Below are 18,957 nucleotides of genomic sequence, written 5' to 3'. Positions count from 1 at the left end.
GGGCTTACTTGGCATGGTGATGCGAATAGGATCTTGCAGATGGCATGGTAACGTTGCTTTCCATGTCCCCATTCCTTCATCAGTCATCAACAGATGGGCCACATAAAGCTGTGCTATACCCACCACCTTGGAAAGAAGTATGATGGCTCTGTGGCCTCCTGGGCATGTCTAGTCAGCAGGAATGGATTAACAACTGAGAGACAGGAACCTGGCAGAGGTGGAGGAGAAAATTTCTTCAATGATTGTCACCAGCAGATATTGGGCATCAGCGTAGAATGTGCCTTGATGCACAAACCAGTGGTTGATATCCACCTGCTGCACCTGAGTCCCTGGGAACCTAGGGATCCTCGAGATGAATGGCAACTTTGGCCACATTGAGATCAGTCAAAGAGGGTGAGAGGCTCAGCATGGTGTCGTACCATGGGCAAGATTGACCTATGGGAGAATGCTACTTCTAACAGAGGTGACTGGATGTGCCTCTTAGATGAGTGAAGTAATTAAGTGTGCCTCCTATCTAGTCCACCTACAGGCCCCTATAGTGTGAGTTAGTGGCAGGTTGAAGGCTCAGCTGCTCGGAATATCTCAAAGTTGGGCAGCGGCTGGTTCAAAACCCATTTCTTAGGGTCTAACATCAAGAAGAATATTCGATTTGGTATACGGACTGCTCATGATGATGCAGTGGAAGCCATGGTAGCAATTCGATGACCCCAGTCAAAGCCATCACAAGAGACCTCCACCCATTTGAATGTTGATCATGCCTGGGACCATTTGCTTGCCATGATGGGCTGATCTTGCCAAAATATAACCAACATTTCAGCTTCTGTCAGAGGGATTAACAGTCTGCAATGGGTTGGAGAGATAGATGTACTGCCAGGCATAGGGGCAGCCCAGACTTGTAAAACCTCCTGTAAGACAAAGCGTGTGTTGATGTAGACACATTCATGCACCTCTTGTGGCAGGGAGGGCATTATGGGTAATAATAATTGCAAACAGTTCCCAAAAACTGCAACACTGAGAGACTCCACTGCTAATGCTGTGTGTCTGCAGATAGTCACTGCTCCAGTGTCACGATCAGCTGGGTGGACTACTGCCATGATGTGAGACCCTTACACTCAATAGGGGTGGTTGTTACAGGCCCTACTATAGACCAGAGTCTGTGTGTACACTCTTCTTCTTGCTCACCCTTGTCATGTTGTGATATTGCCTCTGCATTGAACAGTTGGGCACCTGTGGACGTCCTGACCATCTGATTATCGTGCGCTTGCTCGAGGGGATTCTGTGCGAGTGTAGGCTGTGGCCGTCTTGGAGAAGGTAAGTTCGCTTCCTCATCGGCATGTGGTGGTGATTGTGATGGTGTTTTGACAGGCCCTGATACGTTGTCTACCTTCTGCAGCACTGTGTTTGATTGTTCAAAGATGGTGTCATGAAGAAGGACACTGATATTGAGGAGCTCCAGGGTGATTTTTGAAGGACTAGCTGTTGGTTGAGTCAGACAGAGGGCATCTTCGTGTAATGGATTCTGAGGTGGCGAGGGGGATAAAGGGGGTGGCTCCTCTGTGGGTTGGGGTGGAGGTTGTAATAATGGAAGCGCTAAATGAGGGGATATTGTCGGCGGCTCTGGTGGATGGTCAGATGTACTGTGTCTTTGTAACGGACTTTGAAGCAGTGAGGAAGGCAAAGGGGGAGGCTCGTCAATGGGTGGGGAAAGATGTTCTTCTATGAATTTCACCGCCAACCGAGGAGACGGCGTTGGTAGCTCTGGCGACTGTGCAGATGTTCCTCTTCGAAGCAGTCCTTTCTTGCATTTACATCGAAGCTCCCGGATGCGAATGGTCCCAGCAACTGCATGCTTTCTGGGACTCATCATTGAGCTGAGGGCACGCGGGCAGTTGTTTCGTGACAAGATCAAGTGAGACTTCTTTGTATGTGCTGATGACTGATGGGGATGGGCAGAGCTACTTGGTGGTTGGGGAGAGCTACTCGGAAGAGATGTGAGGGTCGAGGGTGGAGTACGTAGCTGGTATTCTTCTGTTAGCGTGAGCAGAGTGTGATTGAAAAACAGCTCATGCCTTCGGGAATGTATTCCGCATGTTCAGGCCTAGAGAGCCACTCGCTGACAGCGTGGGTGGCAGTATTGGATGGGGTCATAAGGCTATCCCAGTCAACATGTACATCTTGAACCTTCTTGATGAGCATGTCCACATCCAATGAGTACCTGAGCGCGGTGATGTTGCGCTGATTCAGCATGCGCATGACAAGAAACTGGCAACAAAATGAGAGGAGCAGTGCAGACACGGAAGAAGGGACCTAGCGAGCACCCTGAGCTTGTGTACCAGTATCTGACGCAGGAAATCCTCAGTGTTTGGGTCGGCCATGGCTGAAAGCTTTTTGTTGAAGGATGCGGTGGGAGGAAGTCGGGTTGTTTGTTTGTGGCAATGTTTGCATTGCCTGTAAGGTTTGCATCTTAAGATTTTGAAACTTTGCTAACACAGTCCACAGATAATTGATATTACTGCCAGTCATATGCGTGCATCTATAGATGTGCATGAATTGGAGATAACTGACATGTTTGGTCAATGCAAACAGACTTTTGTCGCTCTCTTATTACCACCACCGTATGACAGTTCCTCTCTGTCCGGAGTGTGGCATTCTTCCTCTCAATTTGCCTGCAATTTGCAAGGGTGCATATCAGTTGTCACACTTTGGCCAGTACTACGTAAAGGTATGTGCAACATGCATGCATGTCGTTGTGGTTGTCTAACGTGTAGCCAGTGTCCTGGGTATATTTCTCCGGAAGCACGAGAGGCTGGTGGTGTTCCGACGTGCAACTACTTTCGTTGGCTCACTGCGGAAAGAGTGCTGCAGATAATCTACAACAACCCAGAGTGGGAGGTTGAAGACTATCTGCGACAGAAGAGAAAGATGCAGAGCACCTTCAGCGTGTCGGGCGCATCAAGCTCATGGACGATCTGCCGTATTGAGGGCTGCAGTACCAGAGGCAGCAAGATGTGCGGGTTCTGTAAGACGCACTGCCATGAGTCGGGTCGTCAGAATGTGTGCGGCCCCCATGGGTATCGTCCTGTTGGCCTTACACCGAAGGCATCACGGGGATCGACGGCATCATCCAGTGTGACCATGCAGACTACCGGAACACCTGTGATAGGTGCTCCACCCGATGGCATCGACAATCGTGAGGAGTTTGCGCGACACCTTGATGTGGACTGGGGGCGACATCTCATCAAAGATGCTGGGTATCCGGTGCAGTCTCGGATGCCTGCACCAGCTTCAGGGCTTGCAGTCGTGACACCGGCTGATGCCGTACAGCCGATGGTGGATCGCGTGAAGCGCAGGGATCAAGAGTTGGCAGAGAAGGAGCATACGATTAAGGTGACTATCTTTGTGAAGGTATGAGCATCTGTGGTCCTCTGGTGCGGTTGGATGGCTGACCTGTGCTGTAGAATGACCAGGCAGCAGAGCACTTCAAGATTGCGGTTTTATCAAAGGATTGGCCGATGTTCAGCCCCAAAAAGTATGCTATCATTGCGCGTGCATGTGGGATTGCTGCTGGAGAGCTCAAATACTTCCAGAGGTATGAAGAAGGTGTATGGGTCAACTATGACGAGAAGATCCGCATTCGCAAGGATGAAAATGTTGTTCTGCGCTTGTTAGGGGTACAGGTTTGCCAAGGCTTCGAAACTAAGAAGAGGCCGCGGTCTTCATCACCTACCTCTGGTGTTCAGTCGAAGGACCAACCTAGTCCAACGAAAACGGTTCGAACGATGCAAGGTCGCATTGCATCGACAACATACGTCCTACAAACAACAGGGTCGGTAAGATGGACTTACATGCAGGTCTAGGTCTTCAAGTTCTACCACCACCATAAGCCTAGTGGAAGACATGACTCTCATCGACTTGAGCATCAGTGATGATGATGACGATGACCTATATGTGCCCATGTAAGCTTCTGAATTGCTCGTAGACAACATTACATGCGCTGATGGTGATGCAGAGCACCTGTTCAGGAGAGCATGGAACTGCCAGCTGTGACCGGTCGAAATCTCAGCAATGCTGAGGCCAACACCCCTGGTCGTGGCGATGGGATTGCTTGGCCATTTAAATGGGCCATCGACCAGCATGAGTGCTTTGCTCAGATTGAAGAGCTTCTTAAGACGGAGAAAGACATGAAGGTAGCACAAGCGTTTCTCAAAGTTGTGCCGGTATGTATTCAAAATGTATGAATGGGTACAGCACTAATATACATTGATCAGCAATCCAGCCATTGGGTGGAAGGCACTTGGCACCACCATTATACTGCTTGGAAGGCCATCAAGGATAACATGCACCACCCACTTCGTAAGGCGCTAGTAAAGGCGATTCAAGCAGGTCGAACGGAGGATGGAAAATGGTCTCCTTTTGCTTTGAGAAAGTAGTTATATGTTCAATTTACCATAGATTTTAAACACTGCCTTTTAAGCATATGCAAATAAGATTTTCTTTTCAGCAAAGCTATTTGTTAGAAGAGGACTAATGAGGTAATGACATTGCGCAAAGGCATCTAGACAAGAGCGACATGTCCAAAGTCGATAGGTAAGTCTTCAGATGATTCAATACGAGCAGCCACACTCAGATGTGAGATTGATGAGCGGTTCATAAAACAAAGAGACAGTTACCTACTACTACACACACAAGCATATCTAAGTCGGAATCTTGGATGGTTGGTGCATATCTTCATGCTAGAGAAATAGATTGCATTTAGCTTTTAAAAAAAGGACTGTACACCGCGAAAGGGATGCATACATGCTCTAACGTGTGATGCCAACAGAAAGGAGGACTTCTTAAGATGTGCACATCACCATAGAGATCTTCACACACCAACACCCAGCAAGGACACCCGTATCTGCAGATGTCAACAAGCAGGGCATGTATATCTTAAGACAGACTGGCAAAAGCGGAAACATCTTGAGACAGCTATTCAGTAGCAATCTTAAGACTAGGAATGCATCTTCAGATGGCAGGATGAACACTTATGTCTGCAGATGTGAACAAGCAGGAAGCATAACCTAAGACTTACCATGTCCAGCAGGGCATCTGAAGATGCCATAGCACTTCTTAAAAAATCTTGAGACGGTTGTTCAGCCATAATCTTAAGACGGGGAGCCAATTATTATCCAAGGCATAAACAAATACATTTCAAGATAGCGGTAGGTGCATGGCATTGAAAAGCTATTACAATGCATCATTCAATACAGCTCCAAAATCTGATCCAACGTAGATAACAAGCCCAGACCCATCTGCCAACGCTTCACTTTCATCCCTTTTTCTGTCCGAAACCCATTGTCCACCCAGCGCAATATGCCACCTGCAAAAAACTGAGTAAAGGAGATGTGGCTATCCCCGGCAGCCAGTGGAATATTGGAATGGGTAATGGTGGCTGAAGGAATAAAAATGGTGGATGCGTGAGGGAACTGAATGAAGATCTTGAGCTCCCATAGGATATGTCCGCCCCGCCTATGGTCAGAGCGACCAAGGGTAGTAAGGGCGCACCAGCCATAGGGGCAGTTAAGGATGTCGCGATGCTTGAAGGTCCAAACACTGCCACCAAAGTTGAAGGTGGCACACGGAAAAACGGAGTGAGTAAAATTGAGCCGAAGGTCGGGAAGCTTCTCATATGGGGCATCCAGATGCTTTTGATAGCGGTCGTGAAGCCGAGGAGCCCATGGGTTGTAGGACGCTAGAAACAGATATTAATTGACTGCAAGATTACACAGGAGAACGCACACCGCTTGCATACGTCGCCATTCGATTCACGGCCTCACTGCCTACAAGGCGATTGACGATGGCCGCTAGCACGCCATGCTGAAGACGACTGGGCACAGAAAGGGGGGCTCAGACCACCTGAAAAATGAGTGCATTAGAATCACAGCGATCAAAGGCAAGGAGTTAATAAAAAACGCATGCTCTGCAGGCTAAGGGGCATAGAAGAGCATCCTAAAAAATGGCAACATAGACTGCATTGGATCCAGGGGTGATTCCGTGCACAGCCAGCATGGCCACATTCAACGATGCTCTACTAGGCCCTGACGCCGCTGAGCAGAGGTCGGTTGCCCTGCCTTGGGGGCGAACAAAAAAAGAGCAGAGGGGTGGGATGGGATGAAACGGCGTACCTAAAGCTCCTTGAGGATTGCGGCTAGAGCACGGCTGGAGGATCGACGCGAGGCAGCAGTGTAAAACCGCTGTTTTGCAACAGAACCAGCAAAAGGAGGTGCAATTGGAGCTATCAGCCAGTCAGCAGTTCCACCGCTAGTCTGGCTACAGCCCCACGCCAAAACAGCAATGCAGCAGTCGAAAACCACTGGGGATGCTGGTGGTAGTGGAGGAAGAAAAAGGCAGCGAAATGATGGGCCGTTCAATCGGAGTTTGAAAAATAGTCATGTGGTGAGCGTGATGCATCACACCACTCATGTGAGGTGACATGGTGTATATCCGATTATCTTAAGATGTCATTTGATTAATACTAATAATCTATTCAATATTGATCGTTATCTTAAGATGTCGATTTATTGATATTAATAATTTACTCAATATTTTTTGTTATTATGTATATTTAAAATTGGGGTTGTCATGCTTACATGATAATGGTATTGCCAGCCTGTCATGTGACTCTCCAAAGTTTCAGAGTTCCTACTTCTGACGACGTCTCGTTCGTCCAGTTGGATATATGCACCAGTTATCCTATACTCCAGGTACGCCAACTGCTGACTGAAGACTTGTCACTATTTGACTTCGTTAACAAGGCATCTGGGAAGAGATAAGTGATCCTACTTTCTGGCATTTTCTATCCTGACATGTTCGCCTCGAGTGAGACTCATCGTGTTCTTTATTAGGATCTTCAATTGATTTCCCTTGTCTTTCTTAGGTTCCTTTCCCCCAACATGTCGTCATGATTATTGCCAGTAAGCGTCATTCCACGTTCAGGGATTTATTTAAATATGGTGACGATGGCATCAAGCAAAGGCGTGAGAGGAAGACGCGCCCGTATACTCTTCAATATCGCGAAAACTGCATCTACAGAATCAAGATGCGTGGTGAATCGCCGTTCACCTGGATCCCTCATCCACTTGTCTTGGGAGATTGATCCCGGTATGTATCTATTACGATTATGTTCTTCAGCTATCTTATCAGATTTTACAGCACTTTTTCTAGGATTCCAGAACACTGCGAGTTTGGCGCGTGCTTCTGCATCGCCCTCTACAGCACGCTTCCTACCACTAACTACCACCATGCCCGACCTCGATGTATGCCTCCAAGTTGCACGTCTCGCTGAAGCTGTCAGTGACAATGTCCCATACGTGGAGAGTGTTGCCAAGGCCGCTGTGATCATCTTTGAGTTACTTCAGGTTCGTGTATCTCACCCCTACGGATGCTGTTGCTTACACTATGGCTCTAGCAAATGGGAAAGAACAAGGAAGATGCGAAGGAGCTCTATGAGAGCATTGCGAACATGATTATCATCATCGATACACTTGTTCGTTTCAAGGGAGAGCAGGGAGTTTCGTGTTTTATAGACATTTGCGGAGAGATGGAAGGGTGGGGTCTCTTTTTCGTTGGCTATCACACCTCTACAGCTAATGGTCCAATCGCAGGTATCTTCAAGCCATGGCTCAAGACATGAAAGATCTCCAGCGCAAGCACCGTGGCATGAAAGGCATCTTCAGTGTCGATAAGTACCGAGATGCTATTCAGGCACACAGGAAGCGTGTAGATGATCTGAAGATAGACTTTTTGGTAATTCTTTCATTCCTACTTCTTCCGTGCTGTAGCTTAAACTGCTGTGCTGCAGATCCATGTAACAGGTGACTGCCTTTTGGAGGTTACCCGAATGCACTGCCTGCTGAAAGATATGACGGCTCAGGCCGCGGTACGTCACTCGTCGGAGGAAGATTTTGTGATCCGCATTCCGAAAAAGCACGCTTCGATCGGTGCCTTAATTTTTTTTTAGACCCCGAAATTCCGGCATTCAAAGCACACTGGGTGACTTCCCGTAAACCCATCAAGCCGAAATGCCGAGCATAATTTCATCATCTGTGTCTGGTCAACCAGTTCTGTAAATTCGTGCATTAACAGAGGCCTCCCGACCCGTCTGTAAACGGATTTTGTGCTGTAGCTGTCAAGAATTTGATTTTTATATGTTCTGGAAGTTCCGTTCGCTGCCCGAATATGGACATCCTCTCCTTAGTTTCTTCCGTTCCCTCTTGTTACTCATTGAAAGAAATCGCACTGCTGACAATATTTACCATCAATTCAAGAGCCCGATAACACTGAAAACACTCCACATACCATTCATGTTCCTGCAAAACTGTCGTTCAGTTTCCAACATCGGATACTCCCTCTTCTCTAGGCATATTTTGCTCCAGCTAGTGTATTGAGAAAGTAGCGCGTCGTCGGCGGGGGATGACCTAATTTGGACTCGACGACAGTCAAGAATTTGGAGTCAAAACAAGTTCAATTGGTCCTTACGGTTTACGGATCTGTCTGTAAATTATATTACAAATTTCACGCCGTTGTTGTTTTAGCTCCCATCCGTCTGTAAATCCTTACGGAAAGTCACCCACTGATCGAGTGCTGGTGACGGCAAGCATGTTCCTGATTCTTCGTCATGGTTTCGTTTCTTCCTTGGCACCATTTACGCGTTACAGTAATATTTTAGTTAATTTTCTATGCGGTACATTGATACAAAAATAAAGATATTGTATCGATGTGACCCTATACCACCCTTCATAAGAAGATGGTGAGGAGAATAAATTACAAGCTAAATTGAATGCTGATAATCAGATTCCAGGCGTATAAGTGCTGGCGCTAAGGCCGCGAAGGTGAGCATCGCGTAGAACGGCGTACAGCGGGATACACGGTTTCAATTTCTACACAGTCGCATAAGCCTACAACTGATCGTCTTAAGTACATAACGGGACTCGGCGCCCTTCTTTCATGCTGTCATCTCCCTTCTGGATACCATAACGGCACAGAGATGAACGAATAAGTGAGAACAACAGGGTGCTTCGCAGGTGAGTCGCTCTCATTTTGACATGTCTACATGGCTACAAGATATCCTAATTACTCGTAGGCCCCAGAGTAGGGTTTTAGATGATGTTGAAAGGGGAAATATTTTGGTCGAAACCACGAGTCGATAGGTAAATTTTAAAGGCCAGCGCTGTGTAATAAATTAGAAGTTTATCATCATACGTTCCACAGCCTTGTACTACTGATATCTACGTTATATTGTTTTTGATAACCGGTGTCATTCGTCTTCAACCGACAGCCCGCTCGCTCTCCCAGCATCCACCTGTGCCTCTCCATGTTGTCCACCTGCGCTTTCTTTCATCCACATTCACAGACACGTCGCTCGGTATTCTGACTAGCGCATTCCGACGGTGTTCCTAGAGCACCATACTCCTTCAACAAACAAGATGGCTACGATAAACGCTGATGACCGGAGCCTACAGATATACCGTGTTCTGTACTTCGAGAAGCTCTATGATCATTACAGTGACCTTCGGCAGATTTTCAATGCATGGCATGAGGCTTCGACGAGACCGACGACCTGGAGAAAGGGATTGAATCGAGAGCGGGAAAGGTGGTAGACGCTTAGAAGCCTACGTACTGTAGAGGTCTAACCGCTGCAGCAGGAGAAGAGCTTTAAAATGAAAGGAAATAATTATACAACTCTATCTCGTGAAAATATACCAAATGGAGTCCTACACATCAGGCGAGGAGAAACAAGGAACGTGTACTGGAAACAGCCTATCGAGTTTAGGGCGTCTTTTAGCTTAATAGGAAATATGATGATATTGCTGGACTTGATGCGTTCCCAAGTACCATGGAAGAAGAACGGCAAGTATCCCTTGCGAGTGACAACGATGCAAGGACCAGATCCTAACAATATCCTCCCACAGAAAAACGCCTAATGAAAGAGAACGGTAAATCTGGAATACAGCAGCAGGTAAATGATTCTGATGTGAGTTTCTCAGACAATGATTCAGATTTTCTTATGGGGATGTGTTGGGATGGGCTGTCGTTGTATCTATTCCATGAATTTGTTTACGGGGGGGGAAGAGCTAGGGGTTACTTACAGAGACGGTTGGAACACCGGTCCGGGAAATTGCGTCAGTGGCGTGGGAACAGTCCATTCTCTCTTGCTCTCATCATCGACATCCTCCATTGAAATTTTGCTGCAGTGCCGTGAACCACGGCATTCCAATTTGGCGCACCCGCTAACCGTTACTATAAAAAAAGGTAAACCCCTGAAGTGGGCGTTATTTCCCGCCTCTTATCACAGCTATAGATGACGGCTTCTGTTCATTCCGCGCACTTGACCTATCAGCAACGCGGATGGACCAATTGCTCAAATCAAATAATCCACCTCTTTCACCTAGAGAGCGTTATCGGCGACGGCCACGCGTTTTTGTCTAGGATAATGGAGCGGATAACTCAAACACGTGCTGCGCTCGAGGAACTATTGGATGAGGAGAGACGTGTCGAGCGTTTGATTCAATCCTGCAAGACAGTTATATCCCCTATCCGTAATATTCCGGAGGATATCGTACGCGAAATTTTCGTGGCATGTTTGGACATTGATAAGCCAGAGAGAAAGGATTCATTGGACAGGAATTCTCCACCTTTGGCTCTTTCGCGGGTCTGCAGGGACTGGAGAAGCATCGCGCTGTCAACATCTCAGCTCTGGTCATTCCTTTCTCTGGATTTTGACCGATACCGGAATGAAGTGGCGTGTCTATATCTCCTTCAGATGTACATTTTACGATCTGGGATGCACGATATCACCCTTTCCCTACGCAGCACGGAAGGGCTCTCAGCGAAGAACCCTCTTATCCCTATCCTTTTTTCGAGCGCACCGCGATGGATTGACCTCCATATTGCTATTCCATACCTAGCATTACACGCTTTCTCTCCCGTCAGAGGATCTCTGTACTGCCTCACTCGTCTTCGTGTGGAGTTCATGAATGAACCGCCGATGCCTCTCGCCGCACATTCCAAACCCATATTTAATGCCTTCGAGTATGCGCCACTACTCTGTAGCATGTCCATAAATACTGTATGCAGCGCAGTCGAACAGCTGAGTCTGCCATGGCCCCAGCTCACCCAGTTCACTGGGAACGATTGGACAAGCACATACATTGATATCTTACAGCTCGCGCCAGATATGGGGAGCATGTCTTTGCAGTGTGACGATGACCGTGATTTTGATATTGTCCTTCCTTCTTTGCCGTTCCGCCATCACGGGCTTCGTAGGCTTCACGTTCACGAGGAGGTAGAGAGTCCTAGTTCCGATATCCTTTCAGAGGGAGGTATCGTGCATGTTCTTTCACATATTGAATTCCCTGCTCTCCAGACACTGAGTATGGCGTACCAGCATCCTGACATACGGATTCCTAGTTCTCTGCACTTGGGTAACCTGAGCAGCCTTTCGATCGACGCATCTTTCATCATTCCCACTGGGGCGCAGGCTAATTTACTCAGTCTCCTCAGAACGACACCCTCGCTTACACATTTATCCATGTCTATGTCTATGGCGCCCGAAGAAGATGCGATTCTCCTCGGGCTTAACTTCAGGATCAATCCTGACGTCGTTCCCGGTCTCAAGTCGTTGGCTTTCCGGTTCATAAATAGGTACCCCGGTCTGTCGAGCGTTTTTGTTGACATGGTTGAGTCTAGGAGGCCTGGGTTGGAGTCTTCGTTTATCGGTGCCGCCTGTCATGCCGCCACCACCTAGTGCGTTGGTTGACCGTTGGTCTAGGCTTTGTGATGAAAGCTTTGTTATATACAGCATGGAGCGATAATGGTTCACCCGCCAACGCAGTCAGGTACCAGAAATCGAAAGGCATACGTACTTGTCCAGTGTGGTGTAGCTATTGTTTGCGGCATAATTTAATTTGGCTCGAATGAACTGGGCAATAAACTAATGATTCCAGTGCGTGAAGCTGGCTGCTGGCCAATTAATGCATACCCGAATGTCGAAAACCGAGAAGTAAACCATTTCAGGATTTAACTACATTTATGTGTCTCTTAGTAGGCGGTTGTTCTTAATTAGCACGGACGCGATGTCAATTGTCATGTGGATCTACAATATTGTCAGACTATGGCCTCGCGAGATAGAAAGCGCATGTACCTGAGAGCCCATCTTCAAGTCATCTCGTCATTCCATTTCCCCGTAATGTGGGATAGAGTCGTGAAGCTAGTCGACGTTATTCACGGTACGTCCGCCGCACCTCTTTCTACGCCCACGAGATATCTGTCAGTTCGCCAATACAGTAGGCGAGGAAATCTGAAATACGGTGTGTGATAATTCTGGCTTGAAACCTAGATATACACAGGTTCTCGTATCTTGTTTCTTCCGATAAGAGTTTCAAAAATGACAATTGGGTTAATCATGACAAGCAACAGTCGTACGGCGATTCAGCGAAGGGCAGTTAAAATTCGAATATGCAGCCACTGATTAACGAGCCTTTGCCAAATCTGTTACGTAAAGCACACCAGAAGCCTCGGTGAGGGCTGGTGACCGCGCTTAGCAACAGTGACTAGGAGAGGCGGTGTAAAGTACAGAATGAAGAACGAAAGGGTACGTGACATCAAACAGGAGACGTTTAAGAAAACATACGACGGTGAAGGGGGATAACACATAAAAGTCTGGATTCTAGAGGGAGAAATCTGAAAAAGACACAGGTCAGAAGTTAACCAAAAAAAAGAAAGTAGCCCACCGCGAGGGTCGAACTCGCAGCCTTCAGATGTGTCTAAACCGCCTCGCTTGTTAAGAGTCTGACGCTCTATCCGATTGAGCTAGGCGGGCGATGTGACTAACTTCGACCGAGAGATTATAGCACTGAAGGATGCGATTCCTCCAAATACCACAGTACGAGCTTGCCTTGGTAGGCATTAGTGCTGAAAATTCGAAATCCGAAAGCTAGAGTGTTCCAAGAACGATAGGGGATATTCCAATTCGAAGCAGTGCCGCCATGACTCGGAAGAAAGACAGGCCGTACCGGTTGATGTGGGGGAGGCCAACCAGTTAATGGATGCGGACATCCCCAGGTTAATAGAAACCGGAACGATAAAGGCCTTGGATGATAAGGAAACCGCCTTCTAGGAGCATAACGATAAAAAGGGTTGCCCAGCAGGGTAGATGCTCATTCCGGCAGGGCCGCTATCATGGAGGTGAGCACCAACCTTCGCACACAATGTTCAAAGTTGCTTACCCGTCATCGCTGCTTTTCTTCGACATATCCGACCCAGCTCCGAATCGTTGTCGTCCTCCCTTCCACATCGCGTTGTAAACCATTCGAATATCTCAGAGTTCATGACCATCGGTGCTAGTGTTGGTCCTTCCTATAAACGACCCAGTCACCGATGAAGACGAGCCAGTCTCTCTGAGTATATAGGGCAGCTTTGAAGAAAACCAGGTCCGGGTGAATGGGAGTCGTAAGCGCCGCCAGTTCTCACGCTATCGATGCGATTTTCCGGGCCGGCTTCTTGGCTTCTAACCGTCATTACCGAGCCCGCCCCCAGAATCGCTGTCGCATATCCTTAGCTCTGTCTACACGGCAGATGAACTTCGACTGCAATATGGCCTCACCGAGACTGTATAAATCGATACCCAAGGACGCTAAGGTCGAAGGGAAACAACACGGATGGTGCGCCGTTCTATGACAGCAGGGGCCTGAGCTGTAGCTGACTTCTGCTGTTTGATAGTAGCTCGTCAATCAACTCGGACTCTAGCTTCCTTTGTATACGTATAATGGCTGGAGAACACGTCGTGCTACGGTATGGCGGTGGCTGGGCCTGGGATTCGGGACCAAATTCATGGCGCACTGCGCTCTCTAGGTGTATTTTGTACGGCAATTCACATATCCTCTGCATACAGTAAATGTGATGGACTGCAGGACAATGAGGTTGCCAAGAACTGGTTCGGCACCCCCACAGTTTCTCCCGATAACATCAGTGACCTCTTGCGGGTCCCCGAAAGTAATCCTTACTATCGTTCATCGTTTAATATCGCGACGAATGTATGTGGTATCTTCTTTTTTCCCCTTGTAATCAGCATTTCTGCGCTCAGACTGACTATGGTTGAAGACTTAGCTCCTCATATGCGCATATATGCTACTCGTCGACACCATCGGGTCCTGCCGCACATGGTTTCTGCCGATATGTGAGAGTTGTCTGTAATAGTAGGTGATCTGTGAGATTCGTCATCCAGTGTCGCTGATGCGTACTCATGCACATGGTGCAGCCGTCCTGAGATATTCGGGGTGCAACTGGACGAAATTGTTATCGTTCCGTTTGGTTCATGCACCTCGTCCTTTCTTTTACAGCCATTCCTTGCGTTTCAGATACTTCTAGCTCCTCATGGCCGGGAATCTTAGGGCGCTACCCTTGCCTTCAAGAAGCGACGAAGGCAGTGCCTGCAGCGTAAGAGTTCGTCCTGGACAGAAATTCCAAGTCTGCCTAACCGAACGTTTCTTAGGATCAAGGTTATACTTTCCATTGAGCAGACATCGGTTGTCAGCGTCGAAAATCTCCATCTTTCATTTTCTCCCGGTCTCCACTAAAGGTTTCGAAGCTATCGATACACCTCCAAAGGTAACCCATTACCTTCACCATTGAATATCGTCAATGTATATTCACTGTACAGTCATCCCGCAGCCGGCTTATTTTTCGTAAACGCGATTTTTATGATGTATCATTCCGTCGCGTAGACCTAAGTACGTCCTTTCCCTCAAACACATTTCTGTATGTTTCATACATCGCTCACTTCACAGCCCAGGATATTTCGACACTGCTCACACCTTCGGGGACTCACGAAGGCAATGCCCGCAGTAGGATACACACACTTAAGACGTTCCTTGTCGTTCTAATCCGGCCTGAGATTCCCGTCCTCTATATCGACCGTGAGAACCTTTATCACGAAGCATCATGATCGTCGAAGCAGGAACGCCCGCACAACAACGGATACATGCGCTCATCAACCATCGCGTTCCGCAGTGATAGTGGGTGTTTCACTGCTAATTATCGCTTCACTTCCTGTGTTCAGGGCAAGCGGCGTAATGGCCATACGAGTCCGAACATGACGCATTAGGAGTGTGTACGACGTCAGTGAACAATGAATGGTTCGTTGCAGACAAGATTCTAACAGTGCAGAGTCTGACACGTCTTCCGCGAAGATCCTGCTTCAAGTTACCGGTCAATGTAGTAAGTATGAATTTACTTTCTATTCTAATATGGCCCTGATCAGCTTGGCAGTGTTAGGCTGTCCATTCTGGAAGCCAGTTGTGCTGTTCGCTGCGGACCTTGGCAACGACATTGGGTCCGAAGATGCATACCTCGAACCCTCTTCATAGTCTACCGGACGTTGCTTGGAGCAAGGACCGTCGGTGGAGATGCGTTGAAGAAGCAAAGTTGGCAACGACAATTTGTCCTCTGGATCTGGCCGAGATTTGACGACAAATTGATGATCGGCGGATTTGCAAGAGGGAAATTTTGTTCGGGCCGGACTGCCGAGGCGTCTCGTGAAGGCTGTGTGGTATTGGTTGTTAAAGCTGTTTTATGGCGCTCTTCACGATACATTCATACAACATGGCTCCCATACGCCCACACCAGAAGACAAGAAGTGGCTGCAAAACATGCAAGCAACGCAAAGTCAAGGTATGTACCTCTGCCAGCATAATTTTCAGCAGACAGCAATGTTGAAATGGCTTCCAGTGCGACGAAACTCTTCCTATATGCAATAACTGCACCCGGAGAGGTGTAGAATGTGTATGGGGTAGTACTTCCCCGAAGCAAGAATTGGCAACGCAGGAACAGAGCGTGGTTGTCGCCCAGTCAAGTTCAGCCGAAGGTTCCCTCGCGATATGGACTCTCGGCGAAGGTTCATCCGACCTTTTAACGCTCGAATTGATGCATCATTATTCTACCGCCGCTTCTTACTCCCTCTCTGCTGATCCCGACGCTACGACCGTATGGAGAGGCATCATCCCTCAAATGGCCTTTGAACCCCAGAATCAGTGTCTCCTCCAAGCCATTCTCGCGTTTTCCGCCCTTCATATCCACTACGAAGACTCGACATCTCATCGGCATGCCCAAGTCGCGACCGACTATTACAACCAGGCGAAATTTGGGATACGCGTGGCAGACACTGACGGGACAGCGGACGTAAACGCCGTCTTGGTCGCACTGTGTCTTGTCGCGCGGTATGAATTTGCTTCGTCGGCCGCAGTATTCCCAATCCCCGGAGAGTGGTATAACACTATCCGAGAAATCCGTCGTAATTTGTTAAAGGACCGGACAGAGCTCCAGGATAATGTTATGCATTCCTTATTGGCAGCTATTGCGCCTCCTCATCTGCCTACGTCTCTGACCGACCAGTTTCCGTCGGCTTTGTCGACTCTCTTGATCTCAGCGCCGGATGCGGAAGAGTTGCACGACGCGTCGGTGCGCAATGCTTATCAGGAATCGATTTATTTCCTCGAGCAGGCGTGGAGAGCCCCTCTCAATAGATGCGTGGGTTTATGGTGGTATATGATGTCTAATACGTTCCTTCAACTGTTAAAAGAGGCCAGGCCGCGTGCGCTCATCATATTGGCGCACTACTGTGCTATGATGAAGCACATCACTCGGGATGGACCGTGGTGGTTGAAGAAGAAATGGGGTGATGAGGCTAGGAGGATTGTTTCGATGCTGGATGCGCGGTGGGCGCCTTGTTTAGGGTGGGTGTTAGCTCAGTTGGATCCCGAGCGTGATAGTCAGGTTTTTGATTTTACGGGGATGGATACCCTGAGTTGGGGTGATGCAGGAGACGGTCGTCATTTCTAGTTTTTACAACGATATGGATAGATAGAGTTGTTGTATATATACGTGTATCTATTTATTAGATGAACATGTCCCGTATAGTTCGCACCCGACAGAGGGGAAGTAATATACATATTACGGAAGGGTGAAGGAGAAAGATAGAGAAACTTGTCAAAGGGTGGTGTCATTCGAAAACTGAAGCATACGGCGTCGGTATAATTATATCAGGCAGGGAATCATTGAGCAAATTATGATCAAGTCAGGAAAGCTGCTTTGGACCTAGAGGAGAGCATCGAGGCTGGACATCGGAAAATAGCAGAAACGGTCTTAGTTGTTACCGTTCCATTGAGGTCAAAATTCTGACCGTGATGGCGATCCTCGATACGATGGTGTAATGTGTACAGCAGGGCGCGAAGCCATAAGTTTGGAACGGTATGCTCATCGGGACTCAATAACTTTATGATGATACATATCTTCACGTGGAGATAGTACCGGGATACTCTCATTTCAATCAAAGTCGTCTTCACGGCATTCTAATTAGAGAGGCATAAAGTTCAAAATGAGAATCATCGTTGCTGGGAACATTGTATATCTTAGAAAGCCGGGATGACTTGGGGAAAATATGGATCATGGTATGTGATAACGTTTGCCTCTCCAGGCGGGGTTGTTTATTCAAACACATCATTATTCAATGAAACTGAAGTATGGTTTTGAACTTGTCAATTTATTGCCTCTGCTAGCCTTCTTTCAGGGCAACTGGGAATAACTGAATTGAAAATGCTCACAAATTATATTTGAAAGATGTATTTAGCTTGTGCAGAGAAAAGAAAGTACGACTGTATTCCTGGCGCGCCGTGCAAGCGAAATAATTTGACGCAGACAACTTGCCACGAGAGACAAATTCCGAACGCTGGCAAGTCAGTCATACCGCCCCTTATTCTCGAACCTCTGTCATTTCCTTCTACCATCGTCTTCTCCAGTTTCTCATATCCATCGACACCGATGACGACGAGAGATGTCGCGTATGGTAGCTCCAAATCAGCACCGGCGTCGATGTCGAAATCGGGACGATGATGCTGTAATCACGCGGCCTTCTCTCTTACAATACCACCACCATTGCATGTCCGCCTTCTTCAGTCATTATTCCCAACCTCACGAACATTCTCTAGGAGGTTTATTTTAATGTACTCTTGCATACAGTGCTATATTTTCCCTTCGTCCATCATCACTGATGTCTAATTTCTTATTTTGTCTAGCATCCACTTCTCTTCGCGCTGCCCGGCGAACATCAGGATCTTCAAGACTCAATGCTTTCAGTGTATCAGTGGTATTCGTAGTCCCTGATGGTACGAGTCCTATTTGAGGCGAGGTATGTCAGCTATGTCCTGGTTTTGAACTTTCTATTCGCTAATATTCCCATACTCGCGGTCATCTTCTTGGCTTTTGTTGGAAAACGGGGTATCGGTTCGTTCCCAGTGTCACATGCGCAGTAGCAAGCCAATAGTATTGCGCTTGGCTGAGCTCTGCAAACGCATGAGGATCTACGTTACAGTACCTACTTTTATACTAAATGTACTTTTACTAGAATGTTCCACGCTTTCCCTACGACTTCTACCTTAATAAGCAACTTCGGCATGATGCCGGATTGCCAAATCCCAACAGCTTTATTGCAAAGTTATTGTCAACGTCGATGTGTTATGATTGCCTCCTTACTTCAGTGTCTTTCTTTTCATTTTCAGCGCTGACTTTTCTCGGTTTGTTTTGTCCGCATGTACTGAAAGTATCCTAGGTATCTCATTAGTCATGGTCCAAAGAACGCCCACCCATCTTCTAAAACGATGAAAGTATGGAAATTTTCTTATGCGAACATTGACAAATTTTCACATCGTATTACAGGTGTATTGCCTCTGGTTCGAGTTCAACTTGTATCTGTGGACACGTCTCGGATCTCACTACATATCATGTAACACCGATGGATCGAGAACACTGAGCCTTCCTGTACCATGTACGAGAGGATATATTTATCGTTATGCGAGCCATGATGAGGCTTTGTACGTCTTCACGGCCACTTGAAGTCCGGAATGTCGTGTTTGTGGACCTGGAGAC

General features: G+C 47.5%; 6 protein-coding genes and 1 non-coding gene across 7 annotated transcripts; 4 read left to right on the top strand and 3 right to left on the bottom strand.

The window, feature by feature from the left end:
- Positions 1–752: 752 nt before the first annotated feature.
- EV420DRAFT_1482704 (uncharacterized protein) lies at positions 753–2,375 on the bottom strand (the record flags this gene model as incomplete). Its single annotated transcript, XM_060469924.1, has 4 exons — positions 753–1,033; positions 1,183–2,017; positions 2,119–2,262; positions 2,319–2,375. 4 exons carry the CDS (start codon positions 2,373–2,375, stop codon positions 753–755), a joined length of 1,317 nt encoding a protein of 438 aa, XP_060327369.1.
- Positions 2,376–2,435: 60 nt separating this feature from the next.
- Positions 2,436–4,430, top strand: EV420DRAFT_1646417 (uncharacterized protein; the record flags this gene model as incomplete). Its single annotated transcript, XM_060477912.1, has 8 exons — positions 2,436–2,450; positions 2,500–2,572; positions 2,625–2,722; positions 2,773–3,405; positions 3,459–3,826; positions 3,858–3,956; positions 4,010–4,217; positions 4,269–4,430. 8 exons carry the CDS (start codon positions 2,436–2,438, stop codon positions 4,428–4,430), a joined length of 1,656 nt encoding a protein of 551 aa, XP_060327368.1.
- Positions 4,431–5,240: 810 nt separating this feature from the next.
- Positions 5,241–5,799, bottom strand: EV420DRAFT_1646416 (uncharacterized protein; the record flags this gene model as incomplete). Its single annotated transcript, XM_060477911.1, has 2 exons — positions 5,241–5,731; positions 5,781–5,799. The coding sequence occupies 2 exons, from the start codon at positions 5,797–5,799 to the stop codon at positions 5,241–5,243; spliced, it is 510 nt and encodes a 169-aa protein (XP_060327367.1).
- A 903-nt stretch (positions 5,800–6,702) lies between these two features.
- Positions 6,703–7,858, top strand: EV420DRAFT_1562081 (uncharacterized protein; the record flags this gene model as incomplete). Its single annotated transcript, XM_060473885.1, has 6 exons — positions 6,703–6,858; positions 6,917–6,953; positions 7,010–7,095; positions 7,204–7,397; positions 7,448–7,587; positions 7,644–7,858. Coding segments are annotated over exons 1-6 (529 nt in total), but the record flags the coding sequence as incomplete, so codon positions are not given.
- Positions 7,859–10,178: 2,320 nt separating this feature from the next.
- On the top strand, positions 10,179–11,961 carry EV420DRAFT_1312215 (uncharacterized protein). Its single transcript, XM_060468591.1, has 2 exons — positions 10,179–10,290; positions 10,340–11,961. The coding sequence occupies exon 2, from the start codon at positions 10,340–10,342 to the stop codon at positions 11,783–11,785; it is 1,446 nt and encodes a 481-aa protein (XP_060327365.1). The 5' UTR covers positions 10,179–10,290; the 3' UTR covers positions 11,786–11,961.
- Positions 11,962–12,763: 802 nt separating this feature from the next.
- EV420DRAFT_t195 lies at positions 12,764–12,859 on the bottom strand. The gene has a single exon. It is a non-coding gene; the product is annotated as a tRNA-Lys (tRNA).
- Positions 12,860–15,639: 2,780 nt separating this feature from the next.
- On the top strand, positions 15,640–16,875 carry EV420DRAFT_1646413 (uncharacterized protein; the record flags this gene model as incomplete). The annotated part of the gene is made up of 2 exons (XM_060477910.1): positions 15,640–15,708; positions 15,766–16,875. The coding sequence occupies 2 exons, from the start codon at positions 15,640–15,642 to the stop codon at positions 16,873–16,875; spliced, it is 1,179 nt and encodes a 392-aa protein (XP_060327364.1).
- Positions 16,876–18,957: the final 2,082 nt, after the last annotated feature.

Source organism: Desarmillaria tabescens (assembly GCF_030435595.1).
Source record: "Desarmillaria tabescens strain CCBAS 213 chromosome Unknown EV420scaffold_35, whole genome shotgun sequence".
Lineage (NCBI taxonomy): Eukaryota > Fungi > Basidiomycota > Agaricomycetes > Agaricales > Physalacriaceae > Desarmillaria > Desarmillaria tabescens.
Note: the sequence above shows the minus strand (reverse complement) of the source record. Positions and strands in the feature narration are given on the sequence as shown.

Excerpts from the sequence above, each read along its gene's own strand:
- EV420DRAFT_1312215 (XM_060468591.1), top strand. The coding sequence starts at position 10,340 with ATGACGGCTTCTGTTCATTCCGCGCACTTGACCTATCAGCAACGCGGA.